Genomic DNA, 16,799 nt, shown 5'->3' on the forward strand with positions numbered 1-16,799 from the left:
GCTCTCCCTCCCACGGGATTTGGGTGCAGAGAACTGTTTATCCGGTCTGTTTCCTTCAGGTTCTGGTGGTGTCTCAGGCAGGGGTCCTGCCGCTCCTGGGCCCTCCCCCACGGGAGCCCAGAGGCCTTATACAGTTTCCTCTTGGGCCAGGGATGTGGGCAGGGGTGAGCAGTGTTGGTGGTCTCTTCCGCTCTGCAGCCTCAGGAGTGCCCACCTGACCAGGCGGTTGGGTCTCTCTCTCACAGGGTCTGGGGGCAGAGAGCTGCTGCGGGCCGGGATCTGCGGGTCTACTTTTAGCTTTTAATGGTCAATCATATTACTTGCAAATTAGCCTAAGTCTGAAAGGCAGGCTTAGGAATCATTGTAGCTGTTATTTAATTTTGTAATATTTGTATCTATAATATTATTAGAATTTTTTAATAAAGCAATTATTTTCCTTCTAATTTAATTAACATTACAGTAATCTGGTATAAACTGATCTTCCCAACAATGATAAATTCTAATATCTTACTCTTCTTACACTCTTTTATAGCGTTCTTATACCACCTATAGATGCTGATCTGTTATCCTAGTCATTCTAGCTTTTGCCTCTGAGTTCTTGTTAGAGGCTTAATATGTATGGCCCTTTATCTTGTACATTATATTTCTAAGAAAATCTAAATATTCTGTAAAAGTTCTGGGCTCTGATCTGCTGTCATTTCTCTTGTCCTGATGAGAAATGCCAGCCTCCTCTGAGTTGATACTATTCTAACTATTTTGTTCCTGAGTTTGCCTGGGGACAGATAGCAATCTTCAAGGGATAGAGAAGACTCCAAAGTAGGGCCAACTAAGGTTACTTCCCCGAAAGCAAGGGGTGGTACGTTCAGGAATTTCTCATGGGTCTACAGAAACAACTTGTTCTCGAAATAATATTTAAATAGAGCATGTGTTTGCTCCAATATTTAAAGGCCCTATTAGCTTTGTGGTCACTGTTTAAATGTGAGTACTCCTAATTGTCATCATTTAGTCTATCATTGTCTGGTATCTGCTGTCTGATGACTATGTCACACCCCACAGCTTACAAATTTTTTTCTTCATTGTTCCCAGTTTTCATGCTTTTCTGTTAATTGTCTTTAATTCTTATTATATATATAATTTATATAGGATATGATTAAAGAATCACAATTTGATTAACTTGGGAGAACAGGATTGGTTATATTATTATTGGACTATCTAAACATGCCTATGAAAGTCTTACAAATGGATAATTTGTCCTTCAGAATGAAAGTGTCATATCCCCCCTCTCTCTCCTCCAATCTTTCCCACACCACATTGCTTCCAAGTTCCTGTGGGTTTTTTTTTTCTTGTTGTTTTGAATCCACTGAGTTCATTTTAATGCTGCCCCTATGTGCATGGGTATAGGACCATCTACTGAAGCTTGATCCAGATCCCATCCCAGAAGAAAATTGATATTTTCCCTTCCTCGAGACCCATCATTTGCCAATAGTTCCTCAGCTAGAGATGGGGTTTTGCAGTCCCCTTCCCATTCCATGCTAGAGTCTTTCCTGTATGAATCTTATGCAGGTACATTCAGCCCAGCCTCTGTGAGTTTCTGTCAGATCTGGAGAATACTAGGCTGCTGTGGACTGTCTGATGTAGAAGGCTCTTGACTTCTTTCATCACACTCCATTGAGCCGTGTGGAACGGGTGTGTTGCAACTGTCCCATTTAGAGCTTATCACCATCTATTATCTGCACATTGGTAATTTGTAAATCTATATATTAATCACCATCTACTGTACAGAAGCTTCTCTGATGAGACTTGAGAGATGCACCAATCTATGAATATAAGTATAAGAACAGTTCATTATGCAGATTGATCCATGCTTATCACCCTGTACAAAGCTTAAGTCCAAGTGGATCAAGGACCTCCACATCAAACCAGACACACTCAAACTAATAGAAGAAAAATTGGGGAAGTATCTCGAACACATGGGCACGGGAGAAAATTTCCTGAGCAAAACACCAATGGCTTATGCTCTAAGATCAAGAATTGAGAAATAGGATCTCATAAAATTGCAAAGCTTCTGTAAGGCAAAGGACACTGTGGTTAGGACAAAACGGCAACCAACAGATTGGGAAAAGATCTTTACCAATCCTACAACAGATAGAGGCCTTATATCCAAAATATACAAAGAACTCAAGAAGTTAGACCGCAGGGAGACAAATAACCCAATTTAAAAAATGGGGTTCAGAGTTAGCTATGAGTTCAAAGAATTCATAGCTGAGGAATGCCGAATGGCTGAGAAACACCTAAAGAAATGTTCAACATCTTTAGTCATAAGGCAAATGAAAATCAAAACAACCCTGAGATTCCACCTCACACCAGTCAGAATGGCTAAGATCAAAAACTCAGGTGACAGTAGATGCTGGCAAGGATGCGGAGAAAGAGAAACACTCCTCTATTGTTGGTGGGATTGCAGACAGGTACAACCATTCTGGAAATCAGTCTGGAGGTTCCTCAGAAAATTGGACATTGAACTATCTGAGGACCCAGCTATGCCTCTCTTGGGCATATACCCAAAAGATGCCCCACCATATAGCAAAGACACATGCTCCATTATGGTCATAGCAGCCTTATTTATAATAGCCAGAAGCTGGAAACAACCCAGATACCCTTCAACAGAGAAATGGATACAGAAAATGTGGTACATTTACACAATGGAATATTACTCAGCTATCGAAAACAATGACTTTATGAAATTCATAGGCAAATGGATGGAACTGGAAACTGTCATCCTGAGTGAGGTAACCCAATCACAGAAAAACACACATGGTATACACTCATTGATAAGTGGATATTAGCCCAAATGCTTGAATTGCCTTAGATGCACAGAACACATGAAACTCAAGAAGGATGACCAAAATGCGAATGCTTCACTCCTTCTTTAAAAAGGGAACAAGAATACCCTTGGGAGGGAATAGGGAGGCAAAGTTTAGAACAGAGGCTGAAGGAACACCCATACAGTCACCAAACTAGATAAGATGGATGAAGCAAAGAAGTGCAGGCTGACAGGAACCAGATGTAGATCTCTCCTGAGAGACACAGCCAGAATATGGCAAATACATAGGCGAATGCCAGCAGCAAACCACTGGACTGAGAACGGGACCCCCGTTGAAGGAATCAGAGAAAGGACTGAAAGAGCTTGAAGGGGCTTGAGACCCCATATGTACAACAATGCCAACCAACCAGAGCTTCCAGGGACTAAGCCACTACCCAAACTATACATGGACTGACCCTGGGCTCCAACCTCATAGGTAGCAATTAATACCCTAGTAAGAGCACCAGTGGAAGGGGAAGCCCTTGGTCCTGCCAACACTGAACCCCCAGTGAAGGTGATTGTTGGGGGGATGGGGGGAGGATGGGGAGGGAAACACCCATAGAGAAGGGGAGGGGGAGGGGTTAGGGGATGTTGGCCCGGAAACCGGGAAAAAGAATAACAATTGAAATGTAAATAAGAAATACCCAAGTTAATAAAGATGGAGGAAAAAAAGAAGTTCATTATTATGTCCATTTAACAGAATAATATAATACTAGTTTCTTCCCTAGGGCCTATGATCTAGCCAGTCTTGGGTTTGGGACCAGTTAACAGTATGAGGCAGGAGTTCCACCTTGTAGAATGGGCTTTATATCCAATAAGAAAGGTTACTCCCCTAAATTTTGTGATGTTTGTTGGATTTCAGACCTAGAATAAACAGCTATGGTCCATATTTTAAATACCAAAGTAGACCTACCTGGCACACCGTGCCCTCAACCCTGAACTTTCCAGCCCAGGGGCTGGGCTGCCCTTACCCCAGAGACTCTTTACCATGTAATCCAAACATTTCTGTTCTTTCTTTTTCTTTTATTTCTTCCTTCCTTCCTTCTTTCCTTCCTTCCTTCCTTTCTCCTCCTCCTCCTCCTTTTCCCCCCTCCTCCTCTTCTTTTTCTCTTTCTCTTTTCTCTTCCCTCAGTCTTTCTCCAAGGCCTCCTTCCTTGGTGCCAGTGAACTTGCTGCCTGAGACCAGATTGCCAGTAAACCTTCATTTATATCTACTTTAATCTGACTTCATTGGCTCGTTTCACTGCCTGAAAAATAACTTATCGATGCTAATGCACAAGTGCACATCTTGCCAGCCCAGTCATTGTAGATCCCAGAATTCACAACTGGGCAATATAATGATTTGTTTGTTTGTTTGTTCCCCAGTACCATCCATAGCATTATGAAGGCCAACCAGTACAAATGAAGCTGCCCGTCATGTACCAGTTTTGATTCTACATGTCCTATAACTCAAATGTGTGGTGTCTTCAACAAAGGGGTCTTACCGTCGAGTTCCAGGGGGTAATCAAGAGCAGTATCAATAGGCTATAATCTTTGGAAAAGGGACGTCTATAGAACCACACTGACCAATAGTTCCAAAGGAGGTAACCTGTACCTGGCTCTGGCTCTCAGCTCTTTTGGGGGATGGGGAATATTTTATGGTATACGAGTGACCCCATAGGGTAACTCCATATAAACTCCTTGTTCATATAAATGTTTTAGGAAGTCTCTAAAGTAGTCTGTTTCCATTTAAAAGGTCTTTAGTATTAGTTTTCTCCCTCATACTCCCTCATCGTGTGCCCTCTCAAACTCCACCGCATTTAATGCTTCCTCTTTCACTACTTCCTTTCCCCTTCATAGCACCTGTGTGATAACTTTTTACATTTAGCAATGTACCTTGGGATTTTGTATATACTTTAGGTTTTACAATATGTAGTTAATCCATAACAAGCCATTATGCTTTAAACCTGGCCATACAGGGCCATTGAAGTAGGTATTTTGAAACCTGCTTTATTATCATTTTTGTAACCTTTTATCTCCACCCTTTAATGAGTATTTTTGATGTTGACATGAGCATGATTAGGGAGGCAGGATTATCTGTACCTTTGTTATTATAATTTGTAGTTTTTGTATATTTCATGGATCATCAATTTTTATATATTATAGATATCATATCCAAGTTCAAAATATGTTCTACTATAGGGGAATAATACATGGTTACTTTATTGGGTCATTATTACAGCACCATTATTACAGCATCATTTTGACTGGACTAGCTCCCTGTTAGTTCTAGGGTTGTTATTTTTATTAATTTAATAAGGTTTTCTTAGAACCTTTGTCTATTAAAATATATTTTTGTGTTTCTTTGAATTTTAACTGTTAGTTGAATATATGCTTATTATCCACAGATCTTATAAATATATGTTGACCTGGAGTCCTTACTGGTTTGGGATTTTTTGATTGTTTTTAATTGTTTTAAATGTGGTCATTTTTTAATATTTTTTCTGTGTTTTGAAAGAAAAGAATTGTTTTCTAGAAATTATTTCAGGTTTGCAGACCACATTCCTGGAGTTAGTGCCTTGCTATTTAGGCTTATATATGTTCTGTTTGACTTGGAACGTAATTGTTTTTAGGTATATGTGTTAGACATGTTAGGGCAGCTGTGTGTTCTAATGTTGGAAGTAGAAAGTGCTTCATTTCATGGGAGCCATGAGTTGAGAATAATTATCTATGTTATTTGATGTAATCCAGGAAGTTCTAATGAAATTTAAATGTCTGTCCCAGTGTGTTCCCTATACTGTGCTGTTTTGAGGACTTAGTTGTTTATGGTAGTAATTCATCATGTTTTTTTCTAGTTATAATTGGTCTTGTCACATAGAGCCTCTTCCAGAGATTATTAAAACGTTCTGGATCCTCATGATGGAAGTCCTGTGGTCCCAGGTGACAGTTCGCTACGTTGTTTGTGCTATCAGTCACAGTATTATCTAACAAGACTTGGGATGTTAATTGTGGTATGGTCATAGATCATAGTAGTATCGGTAGGTTTATATCTTTATGTACTTCAATTTGTAAAAGCCTTTAAACAATATCATGCATGATTCTTCTGTGGTGCTTAATTTATTTTATGTTATGAGATCCTTTAAATAGAACCCCATATCTTCTAGAAATGTTACTGATCTTTTGGTTTTTAACCTCCTGCTCTGTAGGATGGCGTGGATCCACAGAGCTAAGCACCACCTTGGTATATGTCTTCCTTCTTAGTTTGTCCCTTACCGCTTCCCCAGAATCAACATTTTTAGATGACTTTTCATGACCTGCTCAAATAAAAGCTTGTAATAGAGTCAATCTTATCGTCCACTTGATTATAAATAGTCCAAGGGGTGTGATCTTGAAAGACCCCAGCTTAGCAGCAGTAACGCCATTTTGCAAGGCTGTACTTAAGATGACTGGTTCAGGGAAAGGTTAGAACACTGAGTACACAGCGGCTGCTAAGCAGGATGTGTGTGGTTGAAGGCCTGGCAACAGGACGACTACGGTTGAGCGCCTGACAATGAGAAAAGCCCTGGGAGAGGTCCCACACCCTGGTGGGGGGCTGAGTCAGCCGTTATGTTCCAGGAAGGTAGCTAGGAAACTTGCCCCCCCGCCTGAACCCTTGGGGGGCCGAGTCAGCCGTTATGTTCCAGGAAGGTGGCTAGGGAACTTGCCCCCGGGCTGAACCCTTGCCACATTAGAATCCACCAATTATATCCCTGTAACCATGCATCTGCTTCTGTATGCTTGCTTCTGCTCCCCAGAATCCTATAAAAAGCCCATCCTTGGTTCCGTGGGGCGCGCCAGTTCCCCGAGTGACTGAAGCGCCCACAGGTGCCTGTGTATCCCGACAATAAACCAAATCCTCTTGCTGATTGCATCCTGTGGTCTCGGTCTGGTCATTGAGTTGGAGGGTCTCCATCCCGAGGGAAAGTTCTCCCTGAGAACTTTTCAATCTGAGGTGTGTCTCACTCTTTCTCCTCTCACTTCTCTTCTTCTTCCTTCCCAGCATTCGTTCTTTGTTTTGGTTTTGATGACCATGTATTATGAGTTCTAGCTTTCCTACCTCCTGCCCGTTTCATAGAGCAGAGGGTTTCCCTCCTTCATCCCAGAGCCACATGACCATGAAGCGTTTGAGGTTGAGCTGCATTGTAAACCAGGCTTTGTGTGCTGCAGTACACCAAACTTAGTCTCTGGTCATGAGACCTTGCTGGGAGTGCTGAGTGGGTGCTGGGCAGATTGAGTTGTTTTCTTGTCCTCTCAGGTACATCATTATCCCCCATCCTCAAAATGGAGTGAAAGCTGATTTTGTAATGGAGACCCCCAAAACAAGCCTTAACAAACTGTAAACCCCACTGTCTTACACAGTGTGAAGTAACTTAGAACACAACGCACAGTGTAGGAGAAAGCTCCATCTCAAAGATGGGGCAAAACTGAGTCAAGGAAACAGTACTGACACACAAGTGGATGCCATGTTAGCATCCCATCAGCATGCTGTACTTCCCTGTGTTCAGCTGTGTAGTTCATCTTTCTCCCAACTTGAGCAAAGGAAATATCCACAATGATCAACTTTGCCAGGCCTGCTGAGTGTGGAACCCCATCTACTAACGATTGATACCAACCTTCTCTAACAGTCATTCTCTCCCCTCCCCCAAAGACCTAGTAAATACTAAAGAAACTGGGCCTCATGGAATGTGATTTGTGATATGTTATCCGATATTATGTGACAACGTAAGTGTCTCTCCACCAGCTTCCTATCTTTGAGGGTCTTTATAGCTAAATCCCTACATTGCCTTCCTAACTCTGACTTAGGAAGTTCACATGGGAAAGCAGCACCATCATGGGGCCTCAAAATATAACAGATGTTAAAACATTTGAATGGGAAATCTATGATACAGTGACCCTAGCATAACAAAACCAGAGGTCCTTTCTGAAGTGGTCTGATGACTTGCATGCAGACTCAATGCCAACCTGTTTGAAAGGATCCCCCACCCATCTTTCTCCATGAGAACAGGCAAATCACCTTGCTCTGATTTACCTTATGTCCTAGAGGGAAAAAAATCCAAAAATAAGTAAAAATCACTCACTCTCCCAATCAGTCCCTAACTACTTGCATCAATAATACAGTGACAGTTGATCCACGATGTTTTATACATACAATTAGAGTAACCAATTAGTCCCTGGTATCTTATCACCATCTTAGAGAGGACAAATAGAATTGTAAGTTATCATCTATGAGGCTAGAGAGATGGATTAGCAGTTAAGTGCACTTACTGTTCTTCCAGAGAACCTGAGTTTGGTTCCCAGCACCCATATCGATTCACAGGTCCTGTAACTAATTTGATGATATCTTCTGGACTCCACGAACACACACATACACATACACTAACCCACCTACCCACCACATATACATGCATGAACGTGTATGAACACTGACCAAAGTAATTTAGGGAGTAAAGGGTTTCTTTAGCTTAAATATCCCAATCACAGTCCATCACTAGGAATACAAGGCAGGAATTCAAGGTTCCTAGTGGTAGGAATCATCAGGATAGAAAGGTCCACAGTGCAGCCCATGGACAATTGCAAGACACTCTTGGACACTAGGGTAACAGTATCCTCCAACTTCTGGCCATAGTAACAAGACTGGGAAGGCTAAGGGAAGAGTTTGAGATGGAAAGGTGGCATCAGGAACAGAGTAGAAATTATGTAGGGAGTGAAACTAGATCCCACCACCACCACCCCTTAGACATGGGAAGTGAGAACATGAAAGGGGAATCATCCCAGGTGCTCTAAATACAGCAGTCTGACTTCAGAGTGTTTAGCCCCAATGAGTGAGTGACTTACGCTACAACTAATACACCTTACCCTTCATTGCTTCTGAGAGCTGCTCTGAAATTGTGTTCCTTATTGACAAGTTAGGAAACACTGGGACCTGCAGGATCTATATACTCTTCACCAAGTAAGAAACAAGTTCAACTGGCTCTCAGCCTACACCCAGCTCACAGCTGTGGAGACATTAGCACAGCTAGACATTTTAAAAAGATGTTTTATAACTCAGGACTTAGTGCATGGTAGGCAAGCCTTCTGCTGAGTCCCACTCATGGCCTTAATGTTAGCATTCTTGCCATTTCCTTCCACACTCCCTCATCAACTAGAAGACCTCCAGAGTTCAGCGTCCTTTGCAAGGACATCGGAGAGCTTTGCCTACACCCTGGGCCATGGTGAAGCCTGGGCTGAAGAAGCTCCTGCCAGAAGTCCAGCTAAGGGAGGCCCTGTTCCTGCCTTTCCTGTCCCTTCCCTCAGTGATCACATATTGTGGCAAAGCTTTGAAGCAGAACATTTGTACTTCTCAAGAGCTGGAAGGACGAAGCCAAGACTTCAGTAACCATATGGGTTCCCAGCAGACAGGAGTGCCAGCACTCAGAAGGGCTTTCCTACACAGGAACTCAATCTGAGCTGCCTCCATTTGACTTTCAGGCACTTCCCACCTCCAACTCAAAGCAAGCTTTCTTAATGCTGGGACCCTTTAATACAGAATGTTGTAGGGACTCACAACCCTATGATTATTTTCATTGTTATGAATTGTAAGTAGGTAAATGTTTCTGGTTTTGGATGGTTTTCAGTGACCTCTGTGAAAGGATTCTCCTGCCCCCCAAAGGGGTCCAAGCATCTATTACTTGCGTTTTATCATAGTATTCATAACTAACATCCCTCAAGTTGTAAAAGCCTTCACAGTTTGCAGAATAAGGGGGGGGGGGACATTTTCTTCAGGCTCTTAAATTTTTTATTGTGATATTGTACGATTAATATTAAACAAACTGTTGTTTCTAACACAGCTTGTGTTGACGATACCTACTAAGTTGAAGCCTAGCTCCATGTGACTGGAGTCCGGTCCCTGACTTCTTGTCACCTCTGTGATTAGCCCTGCTGAAAAGTTGGACACCCGAATGAGTACTACTTTAGTTTACAGTTTTGTAAATGCGGTGGAGCAGCCACTGACCCGGGAATGTCAGTTTGTTCCGAACCATACAACAACCCCAGTTGCGCTGGAGCAGCAATCGGCGAAGCACAGAAAGGCGGGGCCAGGCACAGGGGGCGGTGCCGGACACATGGGGGCGGGGCGGAACGCAGGGGGCGGGGCCGGGCCAGGGTGACCTGGCCGCTAGGCGCTGGGAAAGAAAGCAGTGGAGAAGTTCGGAACGCGGCCTCTTCAGCAGTCAGAGCCGCCATGCTGACCACCACGTGCCGCAGACTCTCCCAGGCGCTGCAGAGGCCGCACGCACTGTCTGCGGTCGCCCAGAGGTGTCTGCGGGCGCCCGGGGCCAGGTCCTACGCTGACCAGAACGAGAAGGCTGAGCAGCCCCGCACCTTCCACCCGGCGCTGCTGCAGTTCCTTGTGTGTCCGCTCTCCAAGAAGCCGCTTAGGTGAGACTCACCTGCCGCCTTTCCCAGAGGAAGGGCGATGGCCTATGGGCAAACCAGCGGGTCAGGAGGAAGCCCACTCCCGGGACGCGACCCTGCCGGGCCGACCCCCTTGCTGGGGTCAGTCCCGCCCAGGACCAGAGCTGAGCTTTTCTCTGGCTCGCCATTGGCTGCTCTTTACAATCTATTCTGGAGGCTTTAAAGACGTTCTCAGACTGGCTGGTTAGGCTCCAGAGCTTGTTGAAACACAGTATCCGGGCCAACGCCTGGGCCTTTCTTTCTTTTTTACCCCCATCCTTTCCTTTCGTTCGTTTCTTCCTTCTTTCCTTCCTCCCTTTCTTGTTGTGCGCGTGTGTTTGTGCTGTGTGTGTGTGTGTGTGTGTGTGTGTGTGTGTGTTTAAGATATACATAAACAGAGGAGACGCATACGCGGTATCAAAAAGAGGTCACTGTGCACTATCTTATTAAGTCACTCCCCAATTTATTTTAGGAAGGAATTACAGAATCTGGAGCAAATCAAACCGGGCCCTCACTCCACTTCACAGGAGCTTACATATGTAACAGGATCAGCTTAACACAGCAAACACTATTGACTTAGTGATCTTCTCAGGCTCTCTATTCTTTTTGGAGGTGTGGGGGAGGTATGGGGAGACAAGTTTCTTTATTTGGTTTGGTCTTTCCTGTAAATATTTATGTAGCTCAGGCTAGTCTCAAAATTGTGATTCTTTTCCTGCTTCAGCCTCTCGAGAGCAGAAGATTAAGGGAGTTTACCACTGGCTTCAATCTTTTTAAAACATCTATTATTCCTACTGTACTGCTATGTGTGTGAATCATAGAGAATCAAGACAGATCCAATGCAATTCACTGCTATGAAAAAGTTAAGTCATAAATTGGGAATAAAGTAAAAAAAAGTTAATATGAGATGTACTAATTCTAATAGAAATAATTACAGATTGTGAGATGGTTTTTCTAAGAAAGAAGGTTGAATTGGCCTAACAGATTGTGAGATGTTCTAAGAAAAAAAGTTGAATTGGACTTTGCTTTTAAGACTAAAGTTATTGGAGGAGTACTGTATCAAAAATTGGATAGATGGTGCTATTTATTGAGCATTAAGCCTTTCTAAGCTTTTGGTTTCCACTGTTCTTTTGTTCTTTCTCATCCTCAGATATGATGCATCGACAAATGAACTGATTAATGACGAGTTGGGAATAGCATATCCAATCATCGATGGGGTCCCTAATATGATACCACAGGCAGCAAGGACAACACGTCAAAAGGAGAAGCAAGAAGAAACTAAGCAGCACTAGACCTTAATTGTTGAAAGCATAATTACTGAGTTCCCGTAATACTGTATACCTTTAATACGGAGAAGGGGGGTGGGGCAGAACGGTGATTCTGCTTCAGCCTGTTTGACTGTTCTTCCCCTACTCTCCCTAGCAGGATTGTTCTGATCTGCTTTTCTGGAGGAGAATTTCCCACAGGGCTGCATGGGCACAGACAGGCTTTGCTTTTACAGTCTGCTCTTGCCAGCTACCATGCCAATGTGTATCTTCCTCCACCTTTGAAACCAGATAGGGCTTTAAGCATAGTTAATACAACCACAGCCAGGATGGCTCATGCATTATTAAGAGGTCTGCAGCCACATCTGTGAAAACTACATATAAACCCGTTTGGTTTATAAAACGATCTGTTGGTCTTCTCTCTCTCAGGCTTATGACCAGGAGACAGGCTATGAAGCTTTTTCATAAATCTTCTATCCTTGTCTTTTGAAGATTTCAGTGAAATGTCTCAATGCAGATTAACAGCACCCATCATTAGCCGAGGCCTGCTTCGCACACATTCATTTGAAAGTTAGTCGTTTGAAATGCTGTTTAGCGTCAAGGTCGATGATAAGCGTAAGAACTAAGAAAATCCTGACATTGTAAACTTGCCTTCATTACTTTGGCACACATGCTTACATCAATAATAAAACAAGATGCTCACAGTCTACCACCAAACCCAGTGTGCCGGGGTGGAAGGATGTCTGTTTGAATGGATGTTTTTATCTCAAGAGTCCGATAGTAAAAGAAAATGTGAAAATCGTTTACATAACTACATTTTGTTCACAGAGGCGTTTAATATTCAGAATAGAATAATTTCCCAGGAAAGTGAGGTCCCTCCAGTAGGTAAGGTCAGCAATGGAAAGCTGGCTATATCCTTCTAATTTTAGTGATTCAGGGGACGCTCCAGTTTTTCTTGCCCTGGAAAATTTGATAAGTCCTCAGGCCTTTAGCCTTAGTTTTTCTAGAACTGTAACAGAAATGATTGAGGGTGATATAGTACCTACTTTAGAAGCATAGAGTGGACGTTTTAACTCTTACCCTAAAGAAAGGTAAGAATTGGTTGTAAATTTAATTGTTTGCACACACCCCAGCCCAAGGCCTTGTGCATGCTAGGCAAGTGTGTGGCCACTGAAATCCTCTACCCTTGATTTATTAATCTGCTTTCTCTTTATGTTGGGTAGGGGCATAGCATAGGAATGTCACAGGACATATTTGTGTCTCTCTTTGCACCATTGGGTGCTAGAGCCTTAACTCAGGTGGTTGAGTTGGTGGTAAAATCTTTATCATCCTAATTGTCTCAATGGCCTTTAATTGATTCTTAATAAGCTAGCCTCCTAATCTATAAAAGATGTGCACGATTCTCCCTGGGAAAGAGAAAATTAAAACCTGTCATACATGTTTTCTATTATATTGTCAGTTTCATCAAGTATAAGTCACATTCTTTTCTGTGGCAACATAGAGCTGAATTAGATGATCCAGTGTCTCCATTCCTGAAGTGGACTTTTTAACCCTGAATTTCACATTTAGCCAACTGAAGACTGTGGACAATGTAACTTAACAGTTTTGCTCATAAAGCTAGTGTTAATCTGATAAGTCAGTTGCAGCATTTTTAGCTTAATCATCTGACGAGATGTCAGGATGCTGACAAGTTGTCTCTAAGTCAGTATTTATTCTCTCATCAAAGAATCTACATGTACAAGGAACCCTGGGTGCAGCTGTTGGCATAGTACACAGTCTTTAGTCTCAGAGCCTGGAGAGGATGGGCAAGTAAGCCTGTCAGTATTGACCTGAACAAGGGAGTTCCGCTGAATCCCAGTAATTGAGAGGAGCACAGGATCAGGAAGTCAGTTAACGACATCCTGAACTAGAGAACCCTTTATCAAAACCCTATCTAAGCTCATTAGGTCACCAAAGAAGACAAGCAAGAAAAGGAAGGTGTTTCAATGGGAGGGGCATTAAAAGGGTACTGGGATAAACATGTTCAGAACACATTATATACATGAATAAAAACAACGTCTATTGTGCATAATTAATATGTGTTAGTAAGTAGTTTACTCAGAAAATAGTCAGTAGGCGTGTCCTAGTTGGGTTTCTATTACTGCCATGAGAAATCATGACCAAAAGCAAGTGGGAGAGGAAAGGGTTTATTTGGCTTACATTTCTGCATCCCAGTTAATCATCAAAGAAAGTCAGGACAAAAGCCTCAAACATGGCAGGAACCTGTAGACAGGAGCTGATAGAGCGGCCATGGAGGGATGCTGCTCACTGGCTTGTTCTTTGGGCTTTGCTCAGACTGCTTTCTTACAGAACCCACATACTGACTGGTTTTGTGTGTCAACTTGACACAAGCTGGAATTATCACAGAGGAAGGAGCCTCCCTTGAGGAAATGCCTCCATAAGATCCAACTGTAAGGCATCTTCTCAATTAGTGAACAAGGGGGAAGGCCTGGCCCATTGTGGGTGGTATGATCCCTGGGCTGGTAGTCTTGGGTTCTATAAGAAAGCAAGCTGAGCAAGCCAGGGAAAGCAAACCAGTAAGTACCATCCCTCCATGGCCCCTGCATCAGCTCCTGCTTCCTGACCTGCTTGAGTTCCAGTCCTGACTTCCTTTGGTGATGAACAGCAATGTGGAAGTGTGAGCTGAGTAAACCCTTTCCTCCCCAACTTGCTTCTTGGTCATGATGTTTGTACAAGAACAGAACCCCTGACTAAGACAACCCAGGACTATCAGCCAAGGATGGAACCACTCATAATGGGTTGAGCCCTCCCCTATTGATCACTAATTAAGAAAATACCATACAGGATTGCCTAGAGCTCAATCTTATGGAGGAATTTTTTCAATTGAGGTTCCCTCCTCTCAGATGGCTTTAGCATGTTTCAAGTTGTCATAAAACTATCCAGCACAAGGTAATACCAGACATATCTAGCTACCCACCTTAATTTTTTTCTTCCATTTTTATTAAATTGGGTATTTCTTGTTTACATTTTAAATATTCCCTTTCCTGGTTTCCTGTCCATCGGCCCCCTAACCCCTTCCCCTCCACTATATGGGTATTCCCCTCACCATCCACCCCCATTAACCCCCCAACAATCCCCTACATTGGGGGTCCAACCTTGGCAGGACAAAGGGCTTCCCCTTCCACTGGTCCCCCAACAAGGCTATTCACTGCTACTTATGAAGTTAGATCCCAGGGTCTGTCCATGTATGGTCTTTGGGTAGTGGTTTAGTCCCTGGAAGCTCTGGTTGGTTGGCATTGTTTTTATGGGGGCGCAAGCCCCTTCAGCTCCTTCAGACCTTTCTCTAATTCCTCCAACGGTGGTCCCATTCTCAGTACAGTGATTTACTACTGGCATTCACCTCTGTATTTGACATGTTCTGATTGTGTCAGCATGCACTTCTTAGCTTCATCAATCTTATCTAGTTTTGGTGGATATATATATATATATACATATATATATATACACACACATATATATATATATATATATATATGCCACAGGTGGGGCAGGCTCTGAATGGCCATTCCTTTAGTCTCTACTCCAAACTTTGCCTCCCTATTCCCTCCTATGGATATTTTTGTTCCCCCTTTAAAGAAGGAGCAAAGCATACGCATTTTGGACATCTTTCTTGAGTTCCGTGTGGCCTGTGCATCTTGGCTACCCACCTTTATTGTTTTCTGAATAAACTGTCAAGGGAACAGGAACCTTTCCCAAGAATAAAGATTTAAGCTAATCTAATTAAGATAACGGCTGTAGTAGTAGGTCATAAATAGGCACAAATAGTACAGTGCCTTCATGTTTAAGTAATAAAAATATTTTACATTGTCTACATCAAGGACTCAATTCATTAAATTTCCTAAATAATACTAAGGTGGATTTTTTTCAAATGATGGTTTTATTGCTCCAGTAGTAAGTGATTGAGAATTATTTTTAGTATTTTATTCATAGTTATAAAAGTTGACTGAGAAAAGGTCAGTGATAGACAATATATCCCTTGAACTAAAATTCCTGAATATTCTATTTTTTTCATTCTTTGAATCTACCAGGAAACAAGATGGAGCATCCTTACCAATTATTCTCCAAACCCAAACTAGCTCTTTTCATCGTTGGTACTCAATCTTTTTGAAAGGAAGACCTCTGAGACTGTCAGAAATTTGACTGTTTGACATGACCTCCGTGACCCCTGGTGTACAAACTAAAAAGGAGTAACAGTGGTAGGCTGAAGAATACATCAAATGTGAGCATACCCCATGATGGTTATTAAAGCTAAATTTTTAATTTTCACCATTAGTCGTTTAGAAGTATTTACTGAAGCAAAACTGCCACTAGAATTAACACCTGATGCAAAGGGAGAAGGGTATTTCTTGTCATTGCATTGGTCAAGCTGTGGGAATCTTCAAGGGGTCCTCCCCTCCCATCAAATATTGCACACCCACTATGGAACTGATAATATGATGAAGTGGGAAACAAGGTATATGAACTTCTGTCCACACAGCAAACAAACATACTTAGTCTTCTTCTACATGTGTTCACCAGTGAGAACATTCCCTAACTCCAGGAAATGTGACTGGTGTCTCATTAATGGTAATCCTTGTCTGTGTGTTTAATGAGAATCTTACTGCTTCATAATTCTCAATGTAAGAGATACATTTAAATTCTCATAGACATTATGAATATATCCTCAGGAGATTCGGTTCTAGAAAATAAGTTGCAAAATGGCAGTTATCAGAACAGCACAGGTTTATGTCTGTTTAGTGTCTGGGTTGCCACATGGAAACTAATTATTAATTTTTTTCTCATCCAACAGTTCTCAACTTGTGGGTCATGACCTACATTATGATTCATAGCAGTAGCAAAATTATTAGTAGCAATGGAATATGGTTTGGGGGTCACTAACATGAGGAACCATGTTAAAGGGTACAGCATTAAGAAGGTTGAGAAGCACTTGTCTTAGCTATAGACACTGGCCTAGCTGTTTGGTTTCCACATTATGGAACATCTGATTCAGACAAAGTTCAGAATTTCTCTTACATTTTATGGCAATGAATACATGATGGATGCTTAGTTCAGGTTTCTGGGTGTTATTGCAGATTGACCTCAGGGAATGAAATATAAATGATAGCAAGTAGAATGGCTACATGACTAAAACTTGATGTCTAAAAATGTTGCACACCTTTCTTTGTGAC

General features: G+C 42.2%; 1 protein-coding gene across 1 annotated transcript; it reads left to right on the forward strand.

The window, feature by feature from the left end:
• Window positions 1-10,008: 10,008 nt before the first annotated feature.
• On the forward strand, window positions 10,009-13,644 carry Pyurf (PIGY upstream open reading frame). The gene is made up of 2 exons (NM_001024370.2): window positions 10,009-10,294; window positions 11,457-13,644. The coding sequence occupies exons 1-2, from the start codon at window positions 10,098-10,100 to the stop codon at window positions 11,596-11,598; spliced, it is 339 nt and encodes a 112-aa protein (NP_001019541.1). The 5' UTR covers window positions 10,009-10,097; the 3' UTR covers window positions 11,599-13,644.
• The last annotated feature ends 3,155 nt before the right edge of the window (window positions 13,645-16,799 follow it).

Source organism: Rattus norvegicus, chromosome 4 (assembly GCF_036323735.1).
Source record: "Rattus norvegicus strain BN/NHsdMcwi chromosome 4, GRCr8, whole genome shotgun sequence".
Taxonomy (NCBI): domain Eukaryota; kingdom Metazoa; phylum Chordata; class Mammalia; order Rodentia; family Muridae; genus Rattus; species Rattus norvegicus.

Bases quoted from the DNA above. Each gene is read 5' to 3' on its own strand.
- Pyurf (NM_001024370.2), top strand. From the start codon at position 10,098: ATGCTGACCACCACGTGCCGCAGACTCTCCCAGGCGCTGCAGAGGCCG. The intron at 10,295-11,456 runs GTGAGACTCACC...TCTCATCCTCAG, and splicing joins CTCTCCAAGAAGCCGCTTAG to ATATGATGCATCGACAAATG.